Source organism: Jaculus jaculus, unplaced genomic scaffold (assembly GCF_020740685.1).
Source record: "Jaculus jaculus isolate mJacJac1 unplaced genomic scaffold, mJacJac1.mat.Y.cur u25, whole genome shotgun sequence".
In the NCBI taxonomy this organism is placed as follows: domain Eukaryota; kingdom Metazoa; phylum Chordata; class Mammalia; order Rodentia; family Dipodidae; genus Jaculus; species Jaculus jaculus.
This window is the reverse complement of record NW_025423515.1, coordinates 2,095,536-2,117,697: the sequence shown is the minus strand read 5'-3', so window position 1 is coordinate 2,117,697 and position 22,162 is coordinate 2,095,536. Positions and strand designations below refer to the sequence as shown.

General features: G+C 43.6%; 1 protein-coding gene across 1 annotated transcript; it reads right to left on the bottom strand.

Annotated features, from left to right (window-relative positions):
• Positions 1 to 18,598: 18,598 nt before the first annotated feature.
• Positions 18,599 to 22,003, bottom strand: LOC123457497 (stAR-related lipid transfer protein 4-like). Its single transcript, XM_045141380.1, has 2 exons — positions 21,928 to 22,003; positions 18,599 to 19,140 (listed from the first exon to the last, which is right to left on the bottom strand). The coding sequence occupies exons 1-2, from the start codon at positions 22,001 to 22,003 to the stop codon at positions 18,599 to 18,601; spliced, it is 618 nt and encodes a 205-aa protein (XP_044997315.1).
• Between the last annotated feature and the right edge of the window lie 159 nt (positions 22,004 to 22,162).

Here is a 22,162-nt window from a genome sequence, read left to right as displayed (position 1 = left end):
TTCTAGAGATTAGGCATCAGTCAGTTGGATAACCCGCAAATATTTTCTCCCATTCTGTGGGTAATCTATTGGCTTTGCTTATTGTATGTATGTCTGTAAAGAACCTCTTCAGTTTCATATGATCCCATTGGTTGAGTGACTGTTTAAGATCGTGAGCTATTGGGGTTTTGTTCAGGAAGTCTTTTTCCATTCCTATATCATGGAAAATACTTCCTAAATTTTCTTCCAGTAGTATTTGAGTTTCTGTTCTTATATTGAAGTCTTTGATCCATTTGGATTTGAGTGTAGTGCATCGTGAAATGTGTGGATCAAATTTCAGTTTCCTGCATGTGGTTATCCAGTTTGTCCAGCACCATTGTTGAAGATGCTGTTTTTTTCCATCCTATATTGTTCAGGCCTTTGTCGAATATCAAGTAACTGTGGTTGCTTGACCCAAAGTCCAGGTCCTCAAATCTATTCCATTGGTCTATAAACCTGTTTTTATGCCAGTACCATGCTGTTTTTATTACTATGGCTTTGTAATATAGCTTTAGATCAGGTATGGTGATGCTTCCAGAGGTATTTCTTTTGCTGAGGATATGTTTGATATGTGAGGCCTTCTCCCTTTCCATATGAAACTTGAGATCATATTTTCTATGTCTGTGAAGAACACTGTAGGGATTTTAATTGGAATTGCATTAAATCTATATATTGCCTTTGGTAGGATTGTCATCTTCACAATGTTAATTCTACCTATCCAGGAGAATGGGAAGACTCTCCATTTTCTCAAAATCTCATCCATTTCTTTTTTGAGTGTTTTTAGGTTTTCATTGTATAGATCTTTCACTTCCCTCGTTAACGTTATTCCAAGGTGTTTTTTGTTTTGTTTTGTTTTGTTTTTGTTTTAGTTGTTATTGAAAATGGGACTATGACCCTTATTTCTTTCTCTGTATCTTTGCCATTTGCATAAAGAAAGGCTACTGGTTTTTGTGCATTGATTTTGCATCCTACTCCTTTGCTATAGAAGTTAATCACCTTCAGGATTTTTAGGATGGAGTTTTTCGGGTCTCTTACCTATAGAATCATGTCATCAGCAAATAGAGCTAACTTAACTTCTTCCTTTCCAAATTGTATCCCTTTTATTTCCTTCTCTTGTCTTATTGCTTGAGCTAGGGCTTCCAGTACTATATTGAAGAGCAGAGGTGAGAGTGCATAGCTCTGTCTTGTTCTTGATCTTAATGGGAATTCCTCCACTCACTCCATTAATTATTATTTGGACCTTCGGAGCTTTGCATATTGCCTTTCTTATGTTAAGATATGAACCAACCATGCCAATTCTCTCCAATGTTTTGATCATGAAATGATGTTGTTTCTTGTCAAAGACCTTTTCTGCATGTATCAAAATGATCTTGTGGTTTTTATGTTTAACCTTGTTTATGTGATGTATTACATTGACAGATTTCCGTATGTTGAATGATGAATGATGGTCAAGGTGGATAATGCTTTTGATATGTTGTTGGATTCGGTTTGTGAGGATTTTGTTCAGGATCATTGCATCTAAGTTCATCAGGGAAATAGGCTGGTAGTTGTCTTTTCTTTTGGCATCTCTGCCTGGTTTTGGAATTAGGGTGATACTGGCTCCGTAAAAGGAGTTGGGTACCTTTCCTTGTTCTCCAATTGTGTGGCACAGTTTGAAGAAGATTGGTTTGAGTTCTTCTGTGAAGGTTTGATAGAATTCAGCTGAGAAGCCATCTGGTCCTGGACTCCTCTGTTTGTGGAAGTTTTTTCTTTTATTACTTTTTCAATATCCATGAGTGTGATGGGTTCATTGAGGTGATTAATCTGCTTTGCATTTAGCTTTGAATTCCTTCCAATGTCTTATCAATTTGATCTAGCTTAATGATGGTAGCATCCACACGATTGTCGGTCCTTTGTTGCTTTCCTGCAAGTTCTATCAGTAGGTTCATCAGGGTTGCATTGCTCATAGCTTCAATTTGATGTTCTGATCCTGATGATTCTTCTATGTTTTGGTTAGATGTATTATTCATCGTAGGACTAGGTGATCTAACTGGATTTTCTTGCATTTGATTTTTCATGTTATTTCTTTTGTGCTGTGATCTGCCCATGACAGTGTATGGGAAGGTAGGTGGGTGGATCAGCATGGGCTCTAGTGCAATGGGAATCTGAGGCAGCCTGGGGCAGTTGCCAAGCAGCCTGGGCTTTGGCTCCCACTTGCCAGAGCCATCTATCTACTACCTGACAGGGGCGCCAAAGTTGCCTGAATTCTCAAGTGGCAATACGTCAAAGCTGCCTGCGTTTGAGCTTGGAAGGGGACTGAGGTACCAAGCCCTGAATCAGCCCAAACTCTGGTTGGGAACTCTGGGATCCGGAAACAGTCTGTGCTCCCCTGTCTCAAGAGAATGGGGGCTGATCGGGAAGGCACCTGAACTGGCACAAGCCAGAGACACAGTCTGGGTTTGTGTGGCAGTTGCTGTGGGACTGGACTCACTGAATGTGCAGCGGCAGGAGCAGTAATGTGGTCAAATGTGCAGAGCAGTTTAAGCTTCCGCAGTGGTGGTAGGCCCACGGCCAGGCACAGCAATGGGGAGCAGCAGTGGGGTGCAGGACAGGGCACGGTGGTTGTGCGAGGTACTGTCGCAGGGCACAGGAAGGGGTGCAGGACCGTGCACAGGATGGCAGGGCACAGGACAGGGCATGGGATGGTGGTGTGGTGCCATGTGACAGTGCGTGGGATGGTGACGGGGCACAGGACAGCGGTGGGATGTGGGTCAGGGAGCAGGACCATGTGCAGGATGGTGGTGGAGCACAGGACAGGGCGTGGGACAGTGGGGCACTGTGGGATGGTGTGCGGGATGGTGGCAGGGCACTGTGGGATGGTGTGCAGGACATTGACTGGGCAGGATAGGGCGAGGTACAGTGGGAGGGTGCAACAGCCATTTGGTGAAATGGGTGGCCTATCCACCCATGAGGTGATCCGAGAGTCCCTGATTTCTCCCCTTCTGTGTCCCCCACTGACAAGAAGTCCCAGAAAACCCTTAATTTCTTTCCTTTTCTTTTCCGGAATTTTCAGGGCAGCTAGGTGGTCACCATCTTGGCCGGAACTCCACAATGTACCAAATCTTATGGGACACAATGAAGGAAGTCCTCAAGGGAAAATTAATTGTGCCAAATGCCTTCATAACAAAGACAGATAGATCATAAATCTGTAACCTAAGTATCCACCTAAATACATTAGAAAAGCCAGAAGTATCCAACCCAAAAAGCTCCAGAGAGAAAGTAATAATTAAGATCAGAGCAGATATTATTGTATTGGAAACTTAGAAAATAATTAACAAAATTGATGAAACAAAGAACTTAAAGCTTCAAATTAACAAAATTAGAAATGAAAAAGGAGAGATCACAACAGACATAAGTGAAATTGGGAGAATCATCAGGACTTATTTCACAAACTTCTACTCCACAAAATTGGATAATAAGGATGAAGTGGATGAATTCCTGGACACAGACCACCTAACAGAACTAAACTCAGAGCAGATTAATCTCCTAAACAAACCTATCACAAACACCAAAAACTTCCCTAAAAACAAGGGTCCAGAACCAGATGGCTTCTCAGCTGAATTCAATCAATCCTTCTTGGAAGAACTGAAACCAATTTTTCTCAAACTGTGCCATACAATCAGAGAACAGGGAAAGATACCCAACTCCTTTTATGAAGCTACTATCACCTTAATACAAAAGCCAGGCAGAGATATAAGAAATAAAATTAGAGGCCTATTTCCCTGATGAAATTAGATGCAAAGATTCTGAACAAACTATGCACAAACTGAATTCAACAGCACATCAAAAGCATTATCCACCTGTATCAAGTAGGCGTTATCCCAGGAACACAGGGGTAGTTCAACACATGGTAATCTGTCAATGTAATACAACACATAAATAAACACAGAAACCACATGATCATCTCAAGAGATGCAGAAAAGGCCTTTGCCAAAATACAACATCACTTCATGGTCAAAACATTGGAGAGAATAAGCATGGATGGTCTATATCTCAACATAGTGAAGGCTATGTATGAAGATCCTAAATCCCAAATAATACTTAATGGGGAGAGACTGAAGGAGTTCCCATTAAGACTAGGAACAAGACAGGGTGTCCACTCTCACTTCTGGTCTTCAACATAGTACTGGAAATCCCAGGTCAAGCAATGAGACAGGATAAAGAGATAAAAAAGATATAAATTGGAAAGGAATATGTTAAGTTAGCCCTATTTGTAGATGACATGATTCTATACATAAGTGACTCAAGATCCTCCATTTAAAAACTCTGAAAGGTGAGCAACTCGTTCAGTAAAGTAGCAGGAAAGAAAATTAATGCACAAAAATCAGTAGCCTTTCTATAACAAAAGAAAAAGATACAGAGAAAGAAATAAGTGATATTGTCCCATTTTCAATATCATTAAAAAAATAAGGGGACTTCTGGCTAAGATGGTGGTGTAGTTACCACGCCAAAGCATCCTGGGGGGAAAAAGACAAAAAAAAAAAAAAAAACTCAGCAAAATACACACTTTTACTAAAAAGTGAGGTGTATAGGAAATTGAAGCAGCAGCGAAGAAGTACAAGAGATCCAGAGCATCGAGAGCCCGCACAGGCCGGCAAAAGCAGCCCCAGCAATTCCGCCAACCGCAGCAGCGGTGGCACACCAGAAAGCCACCAGGCTCGCCTCCAGCCGCAGGAAAAGCCAGGTGCAGGGAGCTTCCCCTCACATCAGAGCTCTCCACAAACTCTAGAAACGTGAAGGGAGAGTGGCAGTGAGCAATGGAGGAGCAGACCATGAGGTAGAAGAACAAGTGGAACAGCGAGAGAACCAGAGCAGCTGAGGCTCCCTGCCCTCCCCCACCACCTGAGCCCAGCTCCAGCAAACAGAGCAGCGGTCCCGGGACCCGGCCACGCCAACCTGAGCTGACAGCGGGACCCAAGCAGGAGCAGAGTCCGGCAGCAACATCAGTGGCTCCAACACCAGTAACAGTGGCCCCAGCAGCAGCAGATCCAGTATCGGCAGCAGAGGCAGACCCAGCAGCAGCAGACCCAGTAACAGCAGCAGCAGCAGACCCAGTAACAGCAACAGCAGCAGACCCAGCAGCAGCAGCTTCAGCAGCAGTGGTGGCTCCAGCAGTGGCAGCTACAGCAGCAGCAGCAGAGGCAGCAGCAGTGGTGGACCCAGCAGCAACAGAGGCAGCAGCAACGGTGATAGACCCAGCAGAGGCAGCTTTAGCAGCAGCAGTTCCAGCAGCAGGTGTGCTGATCTGCAAGGCCACAGTTTCCAGGCTCAGTTTGAACTGCAGGAAAAGCCAGTGCCCACCTCCAGAAATCAGAACAGCAGCCTGACGTCCCAGGCAGCAACTTGACTGAAACCAAAATCATCCAAGGTAACTGGGATTGCACCAGGGAAGGGTCTCACTTGGTCACAAGCTGACTTGGATCCCTCAACAGACCAGAAATCTTAACCTCTTTGTTGATAGAGGATCTGGTTGTTATAATAACTACTCTTGCATACATACTTAGGGCTGTTTTTGATTGAATGTGTACAGTGTTTAGTTAACTTTTAGAATCTACCTGTATTTTATTCCATTCAGCCTTCTTGAATACTCCCATAGCAGTGAAACTCAACCAGTAGGAGCACCTTTGTAGATACTCTGAGAGTCTTAAGAGCCACACCTAACACCTTAAGGTCCTACCCTGAAAATATATAACATCAAATCAATTGATACAGCTAAGAATACCCAGCTAGCTAGAAAATCCAAGCATTAACTTAATCCAAGATGCAAAAATATATACATTATAACACAAGAAACACTAAAAAGCAAGACGATATAAATCCACCTGAAAGTATTAATGCATCAGAAAAAAATAAAATATCTTGGAATAACATTAACCAAGGAGGTAAAAGACCTTTATAATGAAAACATAAGAACACTCAAGAAAGATATTGAGGAGGACTGGAGGTAATGGAAAGACATCCCTTGCTCCTGAATAGGCAAAATTAACATTGTGAAAATGGCAATCTTACCAACAGCCATATATAGATTCAATGCATTACTAATAAAATTCCCAACATCTTTCTTCACAGAGAGAAAACATTATCTCAAAATTCATATGGAAAAGCAGAAAGCCTTGGATATCCAAGCATATCCTCAGCAAATTAAAGACCTCTGGAGGCATCACCATACCTGATCTAAAGCTATACTGTGCAGCCATAGTAATAATAATAATTTTTTAAAAACGTGATACTGGCATAAAAACAAGAACATTGACCAATGCAACAGGATTGAGGACCTGGACTTTGGGTCAAGTAATTATACTTACTTGATATGTGACAAAGGCCTTAACAATGTGGACTGGAAAAAAAAAAAGATAGCATCTTTAAGAAATGGTATTGGATAAACCGGATAGCCATATGCAGAGAAATTAAACTTTATCCATACATTTCACCATGCACAAAATTCAAGTCCAAATGGATCAAAGGCCTCAATATAAAACCAGAAACTCTACTGCTACTGGTAGAAAAAACAGGAGGAACTTTCCATGAACAGGAAAAGGCTTCTTTAACAAAACCCCAGTAGCTCAGGAAGTTATACAATTACTCCACCACTGGGATCTCAAGAAGCTGAAAAGCTTTTTTGCAGACAAACAAACAATAAGCAGAGACAATAGAATTCCCAAGAATGGGAGAAAATCTATGCTGGATACACATCAGACAGAGGCCTAATTTCTAGAATCTACAAAGCACTCAAAAACAATAACAATAAAAAGTCAAACAACCTACTCAAAAAATTGGGCAGAGAACTGCACAGGGAATTCTCAGAAGAAATACAAATGACAACCCTACCCTTAAGAAAGTGACCAACATACCTAATCATCAGGGAGATGCAAATTAAAACAAGTATGAGACTCCACCTTACCCTAGTAAGGATAGCAGACATTAAAAATCTAATGACAACAAATGCTGATGAGGTTGTGGAGAAATAGGAATCCTTACGCAGTGGTGGTGGGAATGTAAGCTTGTACAACCACTATGGAAAGCAGTATGGAGACCCATAAAAATGATTACTATAGAGGTACCAACAGACCCAGTTATTCCCTTACATGGCATTTACCCTAAAAGCTCCAAACCTCAGCTCAGCAATATTTGCTCAACCATGCTTATAGCTGCTCAATTTATAATACCTAAGAGCTGGAATCAACCCAGATGTCCATCATTAGATGAATGGATAAGTAAGATGTGATATATCTACACAATGGAATTTTACACAGCAGTAAAGAAAAAATGACACAATAAAATTGTCAAATAAAAATGGTCAAACTTGTAACAAATCATTCTCAGCAAACTCACCCTGTCACAGAAAAATAATCATTGCATGGTCTCACTCATCTGTGGCTCCTAATAGGAATCTGCCCATGAAGCTGACATACCTAATAAACCTCTTGAGGACTGGACTGCAGTGACAGTGGGGCAGGAGGGGAGGGTGAGGGTGGGGGTCAAGAAACTGGACCCAAATGGAAATGGTACCATAAAATCCAACATCCCGATAGACATGCTAAAATGTCAAACCTTCATCAGGGGCTTAGAGAGAATGCCTGATTCACAGGGGCCTGGAGAGAGAATGATAGAGACTATCCTCAATCCTCTCCTGTTTCTCTCTCTCTTTTCTCTCTGTCTCTTCTATACTACCTATATTTTTCTTCCTTCTTCTCCTTTGGCACTGATCTGTAACTCCTAGTGCCAGCATGTAGGTAACATCCACAATGAGCTGTTGATCAGAGAGACATACAAGGTTTCCCAAAAAAGACAGAATTCTGTCAGAGTACTTGATGACCCACCCAAGGTTAATGGTAAAACCCTACTTCCAAAGATACCATATGCTATTGGGATGGAATGTGGAGTAACCTGGCTACAAACTGGAAGAGAGTCAATCCCCAGACAGTTAGCTTGTCTAGTGCCAGGAGATGTTACATGAGTGACTAGGGAAAAATGACCAACAACTGTCTAAGCAACTTGGGATCTAAGCTACTCAACAGCAATGAACCTGGCATGATGCTCACACAAGTGCAGCAGTGGCACACAGCCATGGTGGGTGATCAACTACTCTAGACTTGTCTAATGGTCCTGCTCAGTGGAACAGAACCCATGCCTGGAGTGGGGAAACAAGTCAGAACCATATCCAAGAGCAACTCTGCACTCCAACATCAACCTACCACCAACAGTGAGCTATGAGATGGCCTACACGTATTAAATTCTCTCTAAAATAATAATGTACCTTGCACTGACCTCACACCCCATTGGAGAATTCGCTTCTCTTTTTCAGATGGACGCAGAACCTGAGAAGAGAATCAGCCCATCACACCCCCACCATGGCACAAGCTGAAGCCATAGAGTTATTGGGGTAATAACCAAGAGATGCTTTCTTGGCAAACCTGGTATCAACACAATGGTGAAGGAGACAGAAACAGAGAACAATAAACTGCTACTAAATCATATATCCAGAGACACAAACTCCGAAGACCTCCCATCAGTGAAATAGACCTAAAGTGAACCCAATATGGCTCAGGGAAATTTGCGGAAGAGTGGGCGGAAAGATTGTTAGAGCTATAAGTTGGGTCACTATGCACATCGACTTTGATTGCCTCCCCCCATAAATGATGGTCACTCCCACAATGAAACCACCATGGTCTGCATGGGAGGATGACAGGGACAATACTAACAATGGTACAATCATGGCTGTGTGCACACAATATACATAACTAGTAAAAAATAAAAATAAAACATTAAAAAAAGATTTGCATACCATTATTACAAGGGTGGGGCCACTGAGAACTCAGAAGAAGTAAACAAGTGCTGGCTGCAGGTTCAATCAAAAGCAATGTGGACCCAAGAGGAAGTCATGAAGGGAAGGTGAGGCTGAGAGAGGGGAGAAAAGACAGGATGATGATATACATCCTAGGAGATACTGAATAGAAATATGGGTGTGGCGGTGTTGGAGATAATACTGCTGCTGAGAAAGGGGACAGAAGGACACAGGTCAACAGCATCAGCAGAGGAAGAAAAAAAGATGGAGGAAGAACAGGAAGTGAAGAAACATGATAAGGATGAAAAGATGAAGTATCAGGAGATGGACCAGAAAGAAGGAGTGGAGGAAGAGAAACAGGATAAGGTGGAACAGGTGCCACAGGAGGACCAAGAGAAAGAGGAATTTGTTTGTGTGACGTGAGCTCTAGAGAGATAAAGAGAGAGAGACAGCATATGTGTTTGTGTGTGTGTGTACATGCATTGGGTGCATATTTTCAGTTGTACATGTATTTCTGTGTATGTATATATATACACACACATATATATGCATATATATATTATTTTTTGTCAACTTCTATAAGCTGCTTTTAAAATTTCTATTGGCCCTTCTCAGTCACATTAGTGCTGGTATTTAGGACTCCATAATACTTTGATATTGATTTTCCTGCACAGAATAGGATAAAATTAGTATTGTCCTGACTTCTCACGTTGAACTATCCATTCACTGCCCCAGCAGGGTGTCACAATCAAATGACGAGAAGCATTGCTACACGCCTCCAAGACACAAAGAAAATATCAAAATAATTTTCACATCAAGTGGCAATGTTGTTTATATTCTTACATACAAAGGAACAAAAGAAATAGAGTAAATGGGGCATGTTAGATCCAGCTTGTAAATCCATGACACAGGAGCGTAGGCTGTGATTATTCCCTCAGCTCTAAGGCTAGTCTAGCCTACATGAAGAGTTACATGTCAACTTGACCTACAGATTAAGACCCTACTTAAAACAGAGTCTGGGGAAATTTCATGCACTTGCTTGCAAAACCTGCTTAGGTTCAATTCTCCAGCACACATGAATATCCTGATGGAATCTGAAGCTCAGTTTCAGCAGAAAGACAAGGGAGGGGGGCAAGGCCAGACAAGGTGGAAGGCTATGCCATGTAAGTGAAGACAAAGCCAGGAGGAAGGCAAGGGGGGAGGAAATGGAGACCTAGAGGAAGACAAGGCTAGGTGAAATATGAGGGGATCAAGGTTAGGGAACACAGCCATGTGAGCAGTGGAGTAAGGCCATGCCTAGACAGGCCAAAGGAAGGCAGTGAGTAAATCAAAACCGGGGGAGGCAGTTTAAAAAAAGCAATAAGGAACAAACACCTCTAAAGTGGCAAATAGAATTGATCTGCCATTCATCCAAGATCATTACAAAGCAACAGTGATTTTGGAAGTTGTATACACCACTATTCTCAGAATACATCTTCCTCAACATCCTTGGAGAAGTCATCAACAATCTAATAATTAGTTAATATCTACAAAGAACAAGCATGAATAACCAAGACAAATCCAAACAAGTACAAGTGAGGAGCAAGAGCCGACAGCATTCAGAGAAAGAGAAGCTATGGCCAGTGAATGTGGAAGATGATGCTCACTTGTGGCCATGTCTACAGTCCAAGCACTGGAGAGGAAACATGGGAAGTGTGAGTTCAGGGGCACACAGAGGGTGGGCTGATAAAAACAATGTGAACATAACATGATCTGAGGCATTTATCACCCCACTAATTGACAAGGTAGTTTAGCTAAATTGATGGAATAGGCAGATGTCCCACGGTCCCCTTGCCTAACACAATGAGCTCCTTTCCTGAAGGCATAAGCTTCAGTATGGTCTTCCTCTTGCAGGAGGACCTTCTTTCTCCAACAGAGTATGGCCATTCTTTGATCAAGTATATAAAAGTAACAATTGCCTGGTAAACCTCAAAACACTCTCTCAGAAACCCAAAATAAAACCCCAGATCTTCACCATTACATACAGTGGGAAGGTGCTGGAAGACAGATAACAGGAGTGGAGTGTGGCTTCACCAGCAGAGGACATCATCTTCATCCAGAGAACTTACCTGCAAGATGCAACTAAATTATCCTTAGCTCACATTCACAAGTGTCATTCTGGCTTCTCTTGAGGGATGATGCTAGGCCATGTCTATCTCAGTTTCCTTATTTGGCAAGGTTGGGCTCCCCACCCAGACTTCCCAATGTCCTAGAGAGTTGGGAAGCACAGGAGATACTCCTTCTGTTTCTGGAGACAGGATCTTCTAAAGTGCAGAGTATGAGGAGCCCCTTCCTTTCTTCACTGTGCCCATATGAAATCTCATGTGGAAATGACCCTCAGCCAGTCCCCTCTTTGTTCCCCAATCATTCCATCCACTTGCAAAGACAGCCTCTGAAATGTCAGGTGCAGAGTGTTCCACAGCTTTAAGCAGGATCAGTAACGCATACCCTAGAAAGAAGGGGATAGTATCATTATTAGAGAAGCAGCAGGCTCACACCTTCAAACCCAGTACTATGGAGGCAGTGCAGAGAATCTCTGTTTGAGCCCATCCTAGGTGATAGAGTGAGTTTTAGGACAACCTGGGATACAGTGCCACCCTATCTCCAAAAATAGTTAAGAGAACTACACCATGTACTAAGATGCAAAGTCATTAGACAGGGGTACGTATGCAAGGCCATGGGAAAGGAAAGGCATACAATAACAGGCAGAAGGCATATCCAGGTGAGAGGAGGCAAGATGTGTAAGGTAAAGCTTTTCTAGAGAGGCAAGGCCAGACCAGGACATAGATATGGGAAGGCAAGGAGGAAGACAAGGCAGAACACAAGGGGAGGAGCAGGGAAGTGTGGAGGCACAACTAGATAATGGGTGTCAAAGGCCATGGCAAACATGGGAAGAACAAGAGTGCATGGTCAGAGAGAAGATAGAGCCAGGCAAAAGAGAAGACACACCAGTCATGGCTAAAGGCAGGTTGGAAAAGTAAAATGAGAAAGAAGGCCAGATCAAGCAATAGGAAAAGGAAGGCAGGGCAAGCGGGAAGCCTGATCCAGTCATGGTGGAAAATAAGGCTGGGCCAGGTAGAAGGCAAGGCATGGCAACAGGCAAGCCAAGCAAGGGGGAAAGAGACAGGCCAGGCCAAATTCCAGATCAGGCAAGAAAAAAATGGAAGGCAAGTCCAGGCCAGGCTAGGAGAAAGCAAGGACAGGCCACATGCAGAGGAAAATAAGGTCATGCCAAGCCAGACCAGGAAGAAGGCAAGGGGCAGGGAAAGGCCAGTGATGGGAAGTGGGAAGACAGCACTACTTAAGGGAAGGGCAGGTCAGGAAGGCCAGGGGGAAGGCATGTTCAAGCAAGGCCTGAGTGGGGACAGGCAAGAGGGAAGGGCAACAGTGAGCAAGGGGAATGGCAGTCCAGTCAATAAGATAGAAAGGCAATATCAAGCAAGGTGGAATGCAATGCAAGTGGGGAAACAGGAAGGGTCTAGGCCTGAGGCAGGAAAAGCTAAGTAAGACAGGGGCAAAGCCCGGGGAAGCCAAGGTAGAAGGCTAGGCCAGGCAAGGGTAAGGAAGGCCAGGGAAATGGCAAGGCTAGGCATGGTGGTATGTGACCAAGAAGAAGGCAATGACTATTGAAACCTAAGATAAGACAAGGGCCAGTCAAGCCCAAGAAAAACAGGGGGTGAATGGCCAGGGAAGATGGGCAAGTGTGAAGTCAAGAGAGAAGTCAAGGTCATGTGAAAGGGTGAAAAGCCAGAGCAAAGGCAGGATTGAAGGCAGTCATAGCAAGGGCAGGTGGAGGAGAAGCGGTGGAGAAGTCAAGGAAGAAGGCTTGCCCAGGCAGGGGAAGGTAAGTGAGGCAAAGAGGAAGGCAGACCGGGCAAACTTCAGGGAAAGGCAAATACCAGGTAAAGCAAAAGTGAGAACCAGCCAAGGGAAGGGAAGCTGGACAGGGGAAGACAAATCTAGACCAGGCAAGGGAAAAGGATGGGCCAAACCAGGTAAAAGAAAGGCAAGCTAAGGCTGGCAAAAGAGGGAGCAAAGGAACAGGCAAGGCCAGGCCCACTCAGTGCAAACACCAGGTCAGGCCAGGCCACGGGAAGGAAAGGAGAGGCCAGGCAAGGTGGACAGCAAAGGACATCAGGCCAACTCCAGCCTTCACAGGCCAGGAAATATGGAGTGCCAGGCAAGGGTGAAAACAAGGTCACTTTAGGACCTGAGAATGCGAGACCAGGACAGGTGAAATGCAGCAAGAGGGGGAAAGCAATGCTGGATACGGCAAGGGAGAAGAGAAGGCCAAACAAGAACAATCAGGGAGAAAGCTAGACAGGGAAGGAGAAAATTAAAACACGGGCCAGAAAAAGTCAGGCCAAGAGGAAGACAGAGAATCCAGGCCAGGACAGGGAAGCAGGGCTAAGCCAAGCCAGAAGGAAGGCGAGGGAAGGTGGAAGGAGGCCCGGAGAAGACAGGAGGACGATATGCTCAGACAAGGGAGAAGGACGGGCAAGTGCAAAGATGAAGGGACAGGGGAGCAGGCTAGTGACAAAAGGAAAGGCAGAAGGCAAATCCATTCAGGAGAAAACAAGGCCAGGCAAGACCACACTTGAGAGAAGGCACAGAAACAGAGGTCCTGAGACCATGCAACGCGGAAGGCCGAGAGAATGAAGTCAGACAGAAGGCAGGGGTAAGGCAGCACAGGCCCAAGGGAGAGTAAGAGGAGTGGCAGGCTAGGGCTGGGGAAGACAAGACGAGGCTAAGCAAGGGGAAGGCCTGGCCAGGCAAGGAAGGGAGGAAGGCAAGGTCAGCCCAGGATGAATGTCAGTACAGGGGGAAAGCAAGGCCAGGTAGGCAAAAGGGAAAGGAAGCCAAGACAGGCCAGGCCAGGAGCCAGTCAAATGCAGGAGAAGGGTATAGTAACACTAGGTCACCAAGGCAAAGGGAAAACAAGGCCATGTTTGGAGTAGGGGGAGGGGTGGTTAGAAGCTAGGATACTACAAGGTAAGAGCAAGGGGCAAGTCAAAGCAGGGAAGGACAGGAAGAAGCCAAGTCTAGGGAAGGATAGAGGGTAAGACAAAGACAGGCAGGAGCAGGCCATGGGTAAGGCAAAGGGATTGAAGTGAAGGACAGGGAGGCAACGCCTCATGGAAGGCCAGGCCAAGCCAGGGGTAACACAAGGCCTGGCAAGGTGGAAGTCAGGCAGGTGAGTGGAGACAGGCACAAGGTGTGTTCCGGGGAAAGCAAGGAGGCTAGTGAAGGGAAGACGAGGGTCAGGTGAGGTCAGGGGAAGGCATGGTCAAGCAAGCTGGAGTTCACAGCAATGGAGAAAACAATGCCAGGCAGATGTCAAGCCAGGACAGGCAATGTGGAATGCCAGGACAGGTCAGGCAGATGGGAAGATGATGAGGAAGGCAAGGCAGAGCAGGCAGACGGCAACAGGGTCAGGTTATGTATCATGGATTGTGATTTAGGGCCAGGTACAATTCAAAGCAAGGAAGACGGCAAGTCCAAGAGAGACAAGGGGGGATGGGAAGGGCAAACCAGACCAGGCCTGGGACAAGGTATGGTCAGGCAAGCTCAGAAGGAATGCATGTTCAAATCTGGCCAGGGCAACCCGGGCTCAAGCAAGGGAGATCACAGATTTCAAATGGATCAAAACCCTTAATGTAAGCCCTGAATCCCATAAACATATGTAAGAAAAGGTAGTGAAAAATACTTCCACATGCAGCTGTACAGAAGGACTTCATTTTGCATGTGTAATCATTTTGTTTCCATTTTTAGAAGAACCTCATGGATTTCAACAACACAAGGTAATATTTTCTACTCATTTATGAATCACTAAGCTGATGATTTCAGAAAAATACATGCATTATTAATTTTCTCCTCAGAATAATTTAGGCAACCAAGGAAATAGAACATACACTTCAGAAGGAAGGCTCACTGATGATGACCTGGTGTTTTTTCAAAACAGGTAAAGGCATCACTACTATTTTACCTACACACTTATGAATACATTTTTGATTTGTCACTGTTTTCATTTCTGTGAAAGTGTGTGAGGACAATAAATATCCACAGATAACAAATATTTTACACTCAATACTTGAATGTTTTATGCAATGTAAACGTCATGATTTAAAAATTGTAAGCTAAGGCCAGGCATGGTGATGCATGTCTTTAATCCCAGCAGACAGATGGCAGAGATAGGAGAGTCTCCGTGAATTTGAGGCCACCCTGAGCCAACATGGTGAATTCCAGGTAAGCTGGAGTTGAGCTGATAAAGTTGGTACCATACTTGGGTGGCTGAGCTTTACAGGCAAGTGATTTAAGCGCTGAGCCAGAAATCAAGCCCCAACATTCTCAACATTCTCAAAAATAAAAAAAAAGTTTGAAAGAAGTGCCCTGTGCATGTTGGGATGATGGGCGGTGTCTGAGGCAGGATTTGGAGGGCAGGTTTGTTAGACGGGCCGCGGGTGCGCACAGCTTACAGCGTGCATTATGAGGTCAGTTCTGGGGAGGCGTGGGTGCTCCGGCTCTTCAGGTCTCTGCAGAGCCCAGGGCAGGACCGGCGCTCTCGGACCCTGAACCTGAGCCAGCTTGAGCCTGGATGCAGGAGAAGGAGGCTGAGCAGTGGAGCCCCGCTATGTCCGTGGCCTTTGTCCTCAGGAAACAGACGACGGATGGACAGAGACTGGACACTGCGGACCTTGGTCTTTTCCCAGGTGCGGGCAGCTCCCCAGGGCTGGACCGGCTCGGTTCACGGGCGTCCAGACCTCCAGGCCGGCGCTGGGAGAAGACCCTGGTTCTCTGCAGATCCGGGGTGGGGGGGGGTACTGAGCACAGGTCTGCGTTCTTCTGTGTCCAGTCGGTGCCCTGGGAAGTGAGGGCCAGGCCGAGGCTTCTAGAAGCAGAGGCTCAGGTGAAGTGGTGAATGTCGTTTGAGGACATTATTAGAGCTGGTGTTTGTGCTGTGTCTTAAGGACCTCAGTGGAGCTGCATTGTAACTGCAATAACTAGGCTGTGCCACTTCCTGATGAGTATGCAGCCACTGACACGGGGAAGTCGGAGTGCTACAGAGACAGGAAAACTATTAACATAAGATTAGTTAATAGTGCTATTATGAGATTATTCTGTCATCCTCTCAAGAGTTGTAATATATCTACTGATAAATTTAATGAGGAGATTACTATAATTTCTGATTTATTGCATATATGGGACAGAGATACAATTGTAGAGGTGAAAATAATGGTAAGAGTAAATATTACTTGTGGTCATATAAATAAATAAGTCAAAGAGTATAATTGATGTACCATAAATAATGATGGCTATTATTCATTATTCATTTTTCAAGCAGGACATGGTGGTGAATGCCTTTAATCTGAGCACTTGGGAGGCAGAGGTAGGAGGATGACCGTGAGTTGGAGGCCACCCGGAGACTACATAGTGAGTTCCAACTCAGCCTGGGCTAGAGTGAGACCCTACCAAAAAAAGGGGGGGAGGACTTTTCAAGATTACGTTTGATTTAATCCTTCTCAGCCACAAATACTTTTAGATAATTTGTAGGGCTTAGAGGATAATAGTTTCTGTAATGCTGGTAATAGTTTTAACATCTGTTAATGATATCTTTGACTACTTCTGGTTTTCAGAAGTGAAATGGGGACAGGCCTAGTTTCATTAATGGTGATAATGTATGATCAGGGGTGTGATTTCATTGTCTGATTTATGTAAATGTTCCTGGCCTTGAATGTATAAAGTGATTCAACTGGCTGGTAAGAGAAGGACTGAGGTGGTTGCTTGTTTCAGAAACTATTCCCCTGCTACTTATGTGGGAATGGAATGTGCTATTTTAATTAGAATTGTGATAATTACTAACATGTGCATTTCAAGGCCTGCTCATATAACTAAAGCATGATACCTAAGATGGTGATTAGGGACCCTTAGATTGCTGTTACTATAGTAGAATTTCCTCAAATTTTTTCTGTGTACAAGAAAGATATAAGCCACCATTTTCAGTGGATGGACCTGTCAGCTTAGTTATCTGATTTCACTTATAGCAGACTTTGTAGTATAGATATATTTAAGAATAAGTTCAAATCTTAATGTGATGACCACTTTCATTCTGGAAGGCAGCATAGAAGGCAGTTGGTTCTAAATTCTTCCTGCCATATTTTCTGCAGTGGTCCCTGAGCCTTGGAGGTTGTGGTGGAGATGTTTCATTTAGTCCTGAACACTGCACTGTCACTTCTCATCATGTTGGTAATGTCTGTGTCGTCCCGGTGGTCACCACCCTCTAAAACGGTAAGTGTCTGTAACCAGAAGTGGAAGTGGCACTAGCATGTGGTCATAACGGTACATATCTAGAGGGCATATTGATGGGTAAAATATATCCACTTAACCTGATAACAGTAGCAATTTCCCCCAAAGGCTTGTGATCTGCCCAGCAATCGATTTTTATTATGTTTTCAGTACTAGCCATGAATACTTTCCCTTGGAACAATCTTCAAGTCCAGTCAGAGAGCAGTTGATTCTTCCATAACAGACATGCCACCATTGCACCAGCTGTACAATTTGGCCAGCCATCAAGCTTGCAAGGTCCACATTTGTATAAGACTATACATGACTTTTCCCCAAACAAGGTTCATAGCTCTTTCCAGCATCCTGACAGCTAGTCAACAGAGAAAAGTCTTTCAGGTCAGCTGCAGCTGCATGTGTGAGTTACCTGCAGCACAGGCGTATGGAGTCTTCAGCAGTAGGATCTTGCCATCTAATTCAGGTGGGCAACCATGGATCTCGGCCATAGCCTGCATCAGGTGCCTCCCTGGCCAAAAACTTACTAGAAATTATCCAACCTCTAGCACTGAACTTTTTCAAATAATAATCTTTGACTTTTAAGCACAACATTGTCTACCTTCACAGGAAACTTCTGCCTCAAATCACTCATATTGTGCCCCCCTCTCTCTCTCCATATATGTGTGTGTGTGTGTGTGTATTTATATTTATATATTATATATATTTTATTATTATTTATTATTATATATATAATATTATATATATTATAGTGGAGAAGTAGGTTTCTTTTTTTTGCTTTTAAAGATTTCGTAAAAGAACACTGTTTAGATATCAAAACTAAACTGTATTTGAATTATACCCACAGTTACTATGATATGATATGCTTCACTCATGTTTGGTCTTTTTAATGCTTAAAATAATACAAGTCAATTGACAATCACATCTTTACAAAATACAGAGAAGGCATTCTTCCTTTTGTTCCTGGTAAACTCATTACCAAAAGTAATACCAAACATTTACCTTGAGAAATAAAATTTTACAAGATATTCACAAAGCTTTAAAATAACAAGAATAACAAGAAGGGAAGACTTTTGCTAGTTACTAAACAACCACAATGTTCATACAGAGGCACTATTTCACTTCTGTGAATATTCTGACCTGAAGACCTATATCTACGTCTTCACGGATTTCTGTGATACTTTCCATTACTAGACATACTTCCATACCAATGTGCAAATAAGTAAGAAAAGGTATACAACCTTCTTTCATGCAAATACTGACTTACTAAAACATTGTAGTACTAAATCCAAAACAGCTCAAATATTTCTATACACTATGCAGAAGACAGGAACTGACTTTTACATGTGACAGCTGAGGGGAAGAACTGATTCCCTAAATCTCCATACTACAAATCTGAACATATTATGCTTTCTGTAAGGCTTAGAAGTTAGTTAAAGTGCTTGACATGGCCATATTTACTGCAGACTGAGGGATCATTCCACATAGCGCTGTCTGGATATATCCTGTCAAAAGGCTCTGGTTTGTGTTGTCTTTAATTGGAACACAACACCAACCACAGGTATGGTTATATCCACAAACAAATTCTGTTCTCTTTTCACTCCAGTCAAGACGAATCCCACAAGATAAAAGTCCTTCCTCATAGCCCACCATGTAGAAGTCAACAAACTCTCTTGGGAAAATTATATTCCAAAGCTGACTAGCAGTAGTATAAAGCATAACACAGCAATTCTCTTCAAGGTGCTCCAAAGTATCCAATGAAGTCATTAAACAGTCCCAGTCCAAGTGCCAGGGCCCTGGACGTATATGGTCTATTTCTCTATTAAAAATGTCAACTATAACACCTTCAGCTTTGTAGAGACAACCATTAAACTCTTCTGAAGGTATTCTCCAAACTGTTACATCTTGCACTTTCTTTGCAACTCGCCATTTAACATCTTCAATGCTATGGTACTGGATGAGAACTCCAGACAAGTGCGCCCCCTTGTGCATCTGGCTAATGTGGGTCCTGGGGAATCAAGCCTCGAACCAGGGTCCTTTGGCTTCACAGGCAATTGCTTAGCCACTAAGCCATCTCTCCAGCCCGAGAAGGAGGTTTCTATATGGCTTATTCAAGAACTTTTTAAAGTTGAGAGAGACAGACAGAAAGTTGAAGAAAGAGAGAGACAGGGATGTGTCAGAGCCTTCAGCCACTATGAACAAACTCCAGACACGTGCACCCCCTCGTGGGCATGTGCAACATTGCACTTTTGAAAAACTGCATCTGGCTATTTGGCACATGGAGATTCAAACATCAGTTCTTTGGCTTCACAGGCAGATGCTTTAACCACTAAGCTATCTCTCCAGCCCTCAAAACATCTTAAAAATTTTGATTAAGCCTTCTCCCAACCCTCCTCTCTTCCATCCCATTCCCTGACTTTCTTTTCATATTTTTAATTGAGCTCTTTAATGTACAAGCATATTGCCAAGTGGTCATTTCCCATTTGATTATTTAATTATGTTCCCTCCTCAGTCCCATTTCACTGAGGGCCTTCCTCAGGGAGATTATCAGACATCATTTTGGTGTCATTAATGCACCATTCAGTCTCTGTAGAGAGGAGGCACAATGCCTCAAAATACACTTTCCCAGCCTGTGGCTCTTACATTCCTTCTGCCCCCTCTTCTGCAATGTTACCTGAGCCTTGGAGAGCTTGATACAATCTCCTTTATTGTTAAACTCTCAGCAGCCCCTGATTTCCTGCGTTGCTGAGTATGGAGAATCCTCACCATCTACTCCCATGTCCCTGTAGGAGGCTCTTGGGCTAGCCGTGAGAACAGCACTCTAACTTCATCCACCACTTCCTCTGTAATGTTTCCTGGGCCTGGGCAGATGTGATAGAGATGACTCATCTTGTGCTAAGTAATTGGCTTTCTCTTCTTGTCACACTAATAAGTCCTGCTTTTCCCTTTTATTTACTGTCATTTGTAAAAAGCTAAGTTTGAGAGAAGAATGCATCATAGGGTATTAGTGTAGTCATTTTGGAGACTTTTATGGGCATCACTTCTCATGTTAGCCAAGTACACTGGGAGCTTCCCTCTAGGGTGTCTGACTTTCCAAGCTATAGGCTCTGACTTGACTCTCAATTCAAGTATGAATTCTCTTCCACTGATCTTGCCTCATATCCAGTCAGAGAGCAGTTGATTACCCACATAGCCTGTGTGCCAATGTTACTCTAATGTAGAAATTTTGCCTTAGCCAGATGATTTTGTAGTTTATAGGATTCATTACTTGTTCACACTGTTTAGTGACTTTTATCCATTCAGTTCATGTAAATGTAGCCTATGGTGTCTTAAGCAATAGGCCTTTCTGGTGGGTAACCCAAGTGCTTTTGCAATGGTCTGTATTAATTTTGTGATCTCATGGTCTCTCTGACCAATAGTTCTTTGTGTTGAGTAACCCCATTTTGGCACTGGTATGTACCAGCAAAAGCCTGTGGTTTTAGGTACTTGTGCCCAAACTATCCCTTTTTTTTAAAAAAGCATTCTTTTAATTATGTGAGAAAGATGCCATCATTAGTTTTGTAGATTTCTCCTCCTTCCCTTCTTTACCGATTCTCCTCCATGTTCACCCAACCCTTTGTATTCTGTCCTTTTCATTGCCTCCCTAGTTATACCCTCCTCTGATCCCTCCTTTTTTTCTCTTTAGAAACTTTATTCTAGCTTCTTTATCAGTACTACTGAAGCTTACTACAACTTCTCAATACACCAAACTCTTCCATGTTGGGATCTGAATAAAAGCAAGAACATGGGACACGTTTCTACACCTATGTAACCTCGCTTAGTAGAACTTTTTCAAGATCTTCTATTTTATTGCCAAGATCATAATTTCTTTTTTCTTACCACTGAGTACAACTCTATGGTATATAGGGACCACATCTTCATTATCTAATCAGCAGCTGATGGGCATCTGCGCTGATTCTATTTCCTAGCTTTTTGACTAGAGTAGCAACAAACATGGCCAAACAGGTGTCTTTATGGAAAAGAATACAGTATTTTGCCTATGTGTTCAAAAGTTATATAACTAGGTTAAGCAGGAGATATATTTTGATTTTTATGAACGTCCATACAGATTTTCCTAGTTTCTGAGGAAGTTTGCACTCCTACCAACAGTGGATGAGGGTTCCTCAATTCCTGCATCATCTCCACATTTATTGATACCTGGAAGCCTTTAAAATTAGTTAGGGCTGGAGAGATGGCGTAGCGGTTAAGCGCTTGCCTGTGAAGCCTAAGGACCCCGGTTCGAGGCTCAGTTCCCCAGGTCCCACGTTAGCCAGATGCACAAGGGGGCGCACGCGTCTGGAGTTCGTTTGCAGAGGCTGGAAGCCCTGGCGCGCCCATTCTCTCTCTCTCCCTCTATCTGTCTTTCTCTCTGTGTCTGTCGCTCTCAAATAAATAAAGTAAAAATTAAAAAAAAAAGATTAGTTAGTTAGTTTCTTTCTTTCTTCTTTTAGGTAGAGTCTTTCCCTAAGGCAGGCTATCTGCAATTAACTATGTAATCACAGGGTGGCCCCAAACTCATGGCAGTCCTCCTACCTCTGCCTCTTGAGTGTTGGGTTTAAATGTGCCCTAAATCACAATCTATCATGCATGACCTGTCCATGCCTGCACTGTTGCCTTCTGCCTGCTCTGCCTTGCCTTCCTCATCATCTTCCCTTTTGTCTGTCCTGTCCTGACATTCTCCATTGCCTGTCCTGGCTTGTCATCTGTCTTACCTGCTCTTGAGTCTTCACCCTGGAATTCCCTGGCCTTATTTTCTCCATTGCTGTGAACTCCACCTTGCCTGACCATGCCTTCCCCTGACCTTGCCTGGCCCTCATCTTCCTTAACTAGCCTCCTTGCTTTCCTCTGACGTGCCTTGTGCCTGACTTCACTCACCTACCTGCCTTCCACCTTGCCAGGCCTTGTGTTACCCCTTGCTTGGCCTGGACTTCCATGAGGCCTTGCCTT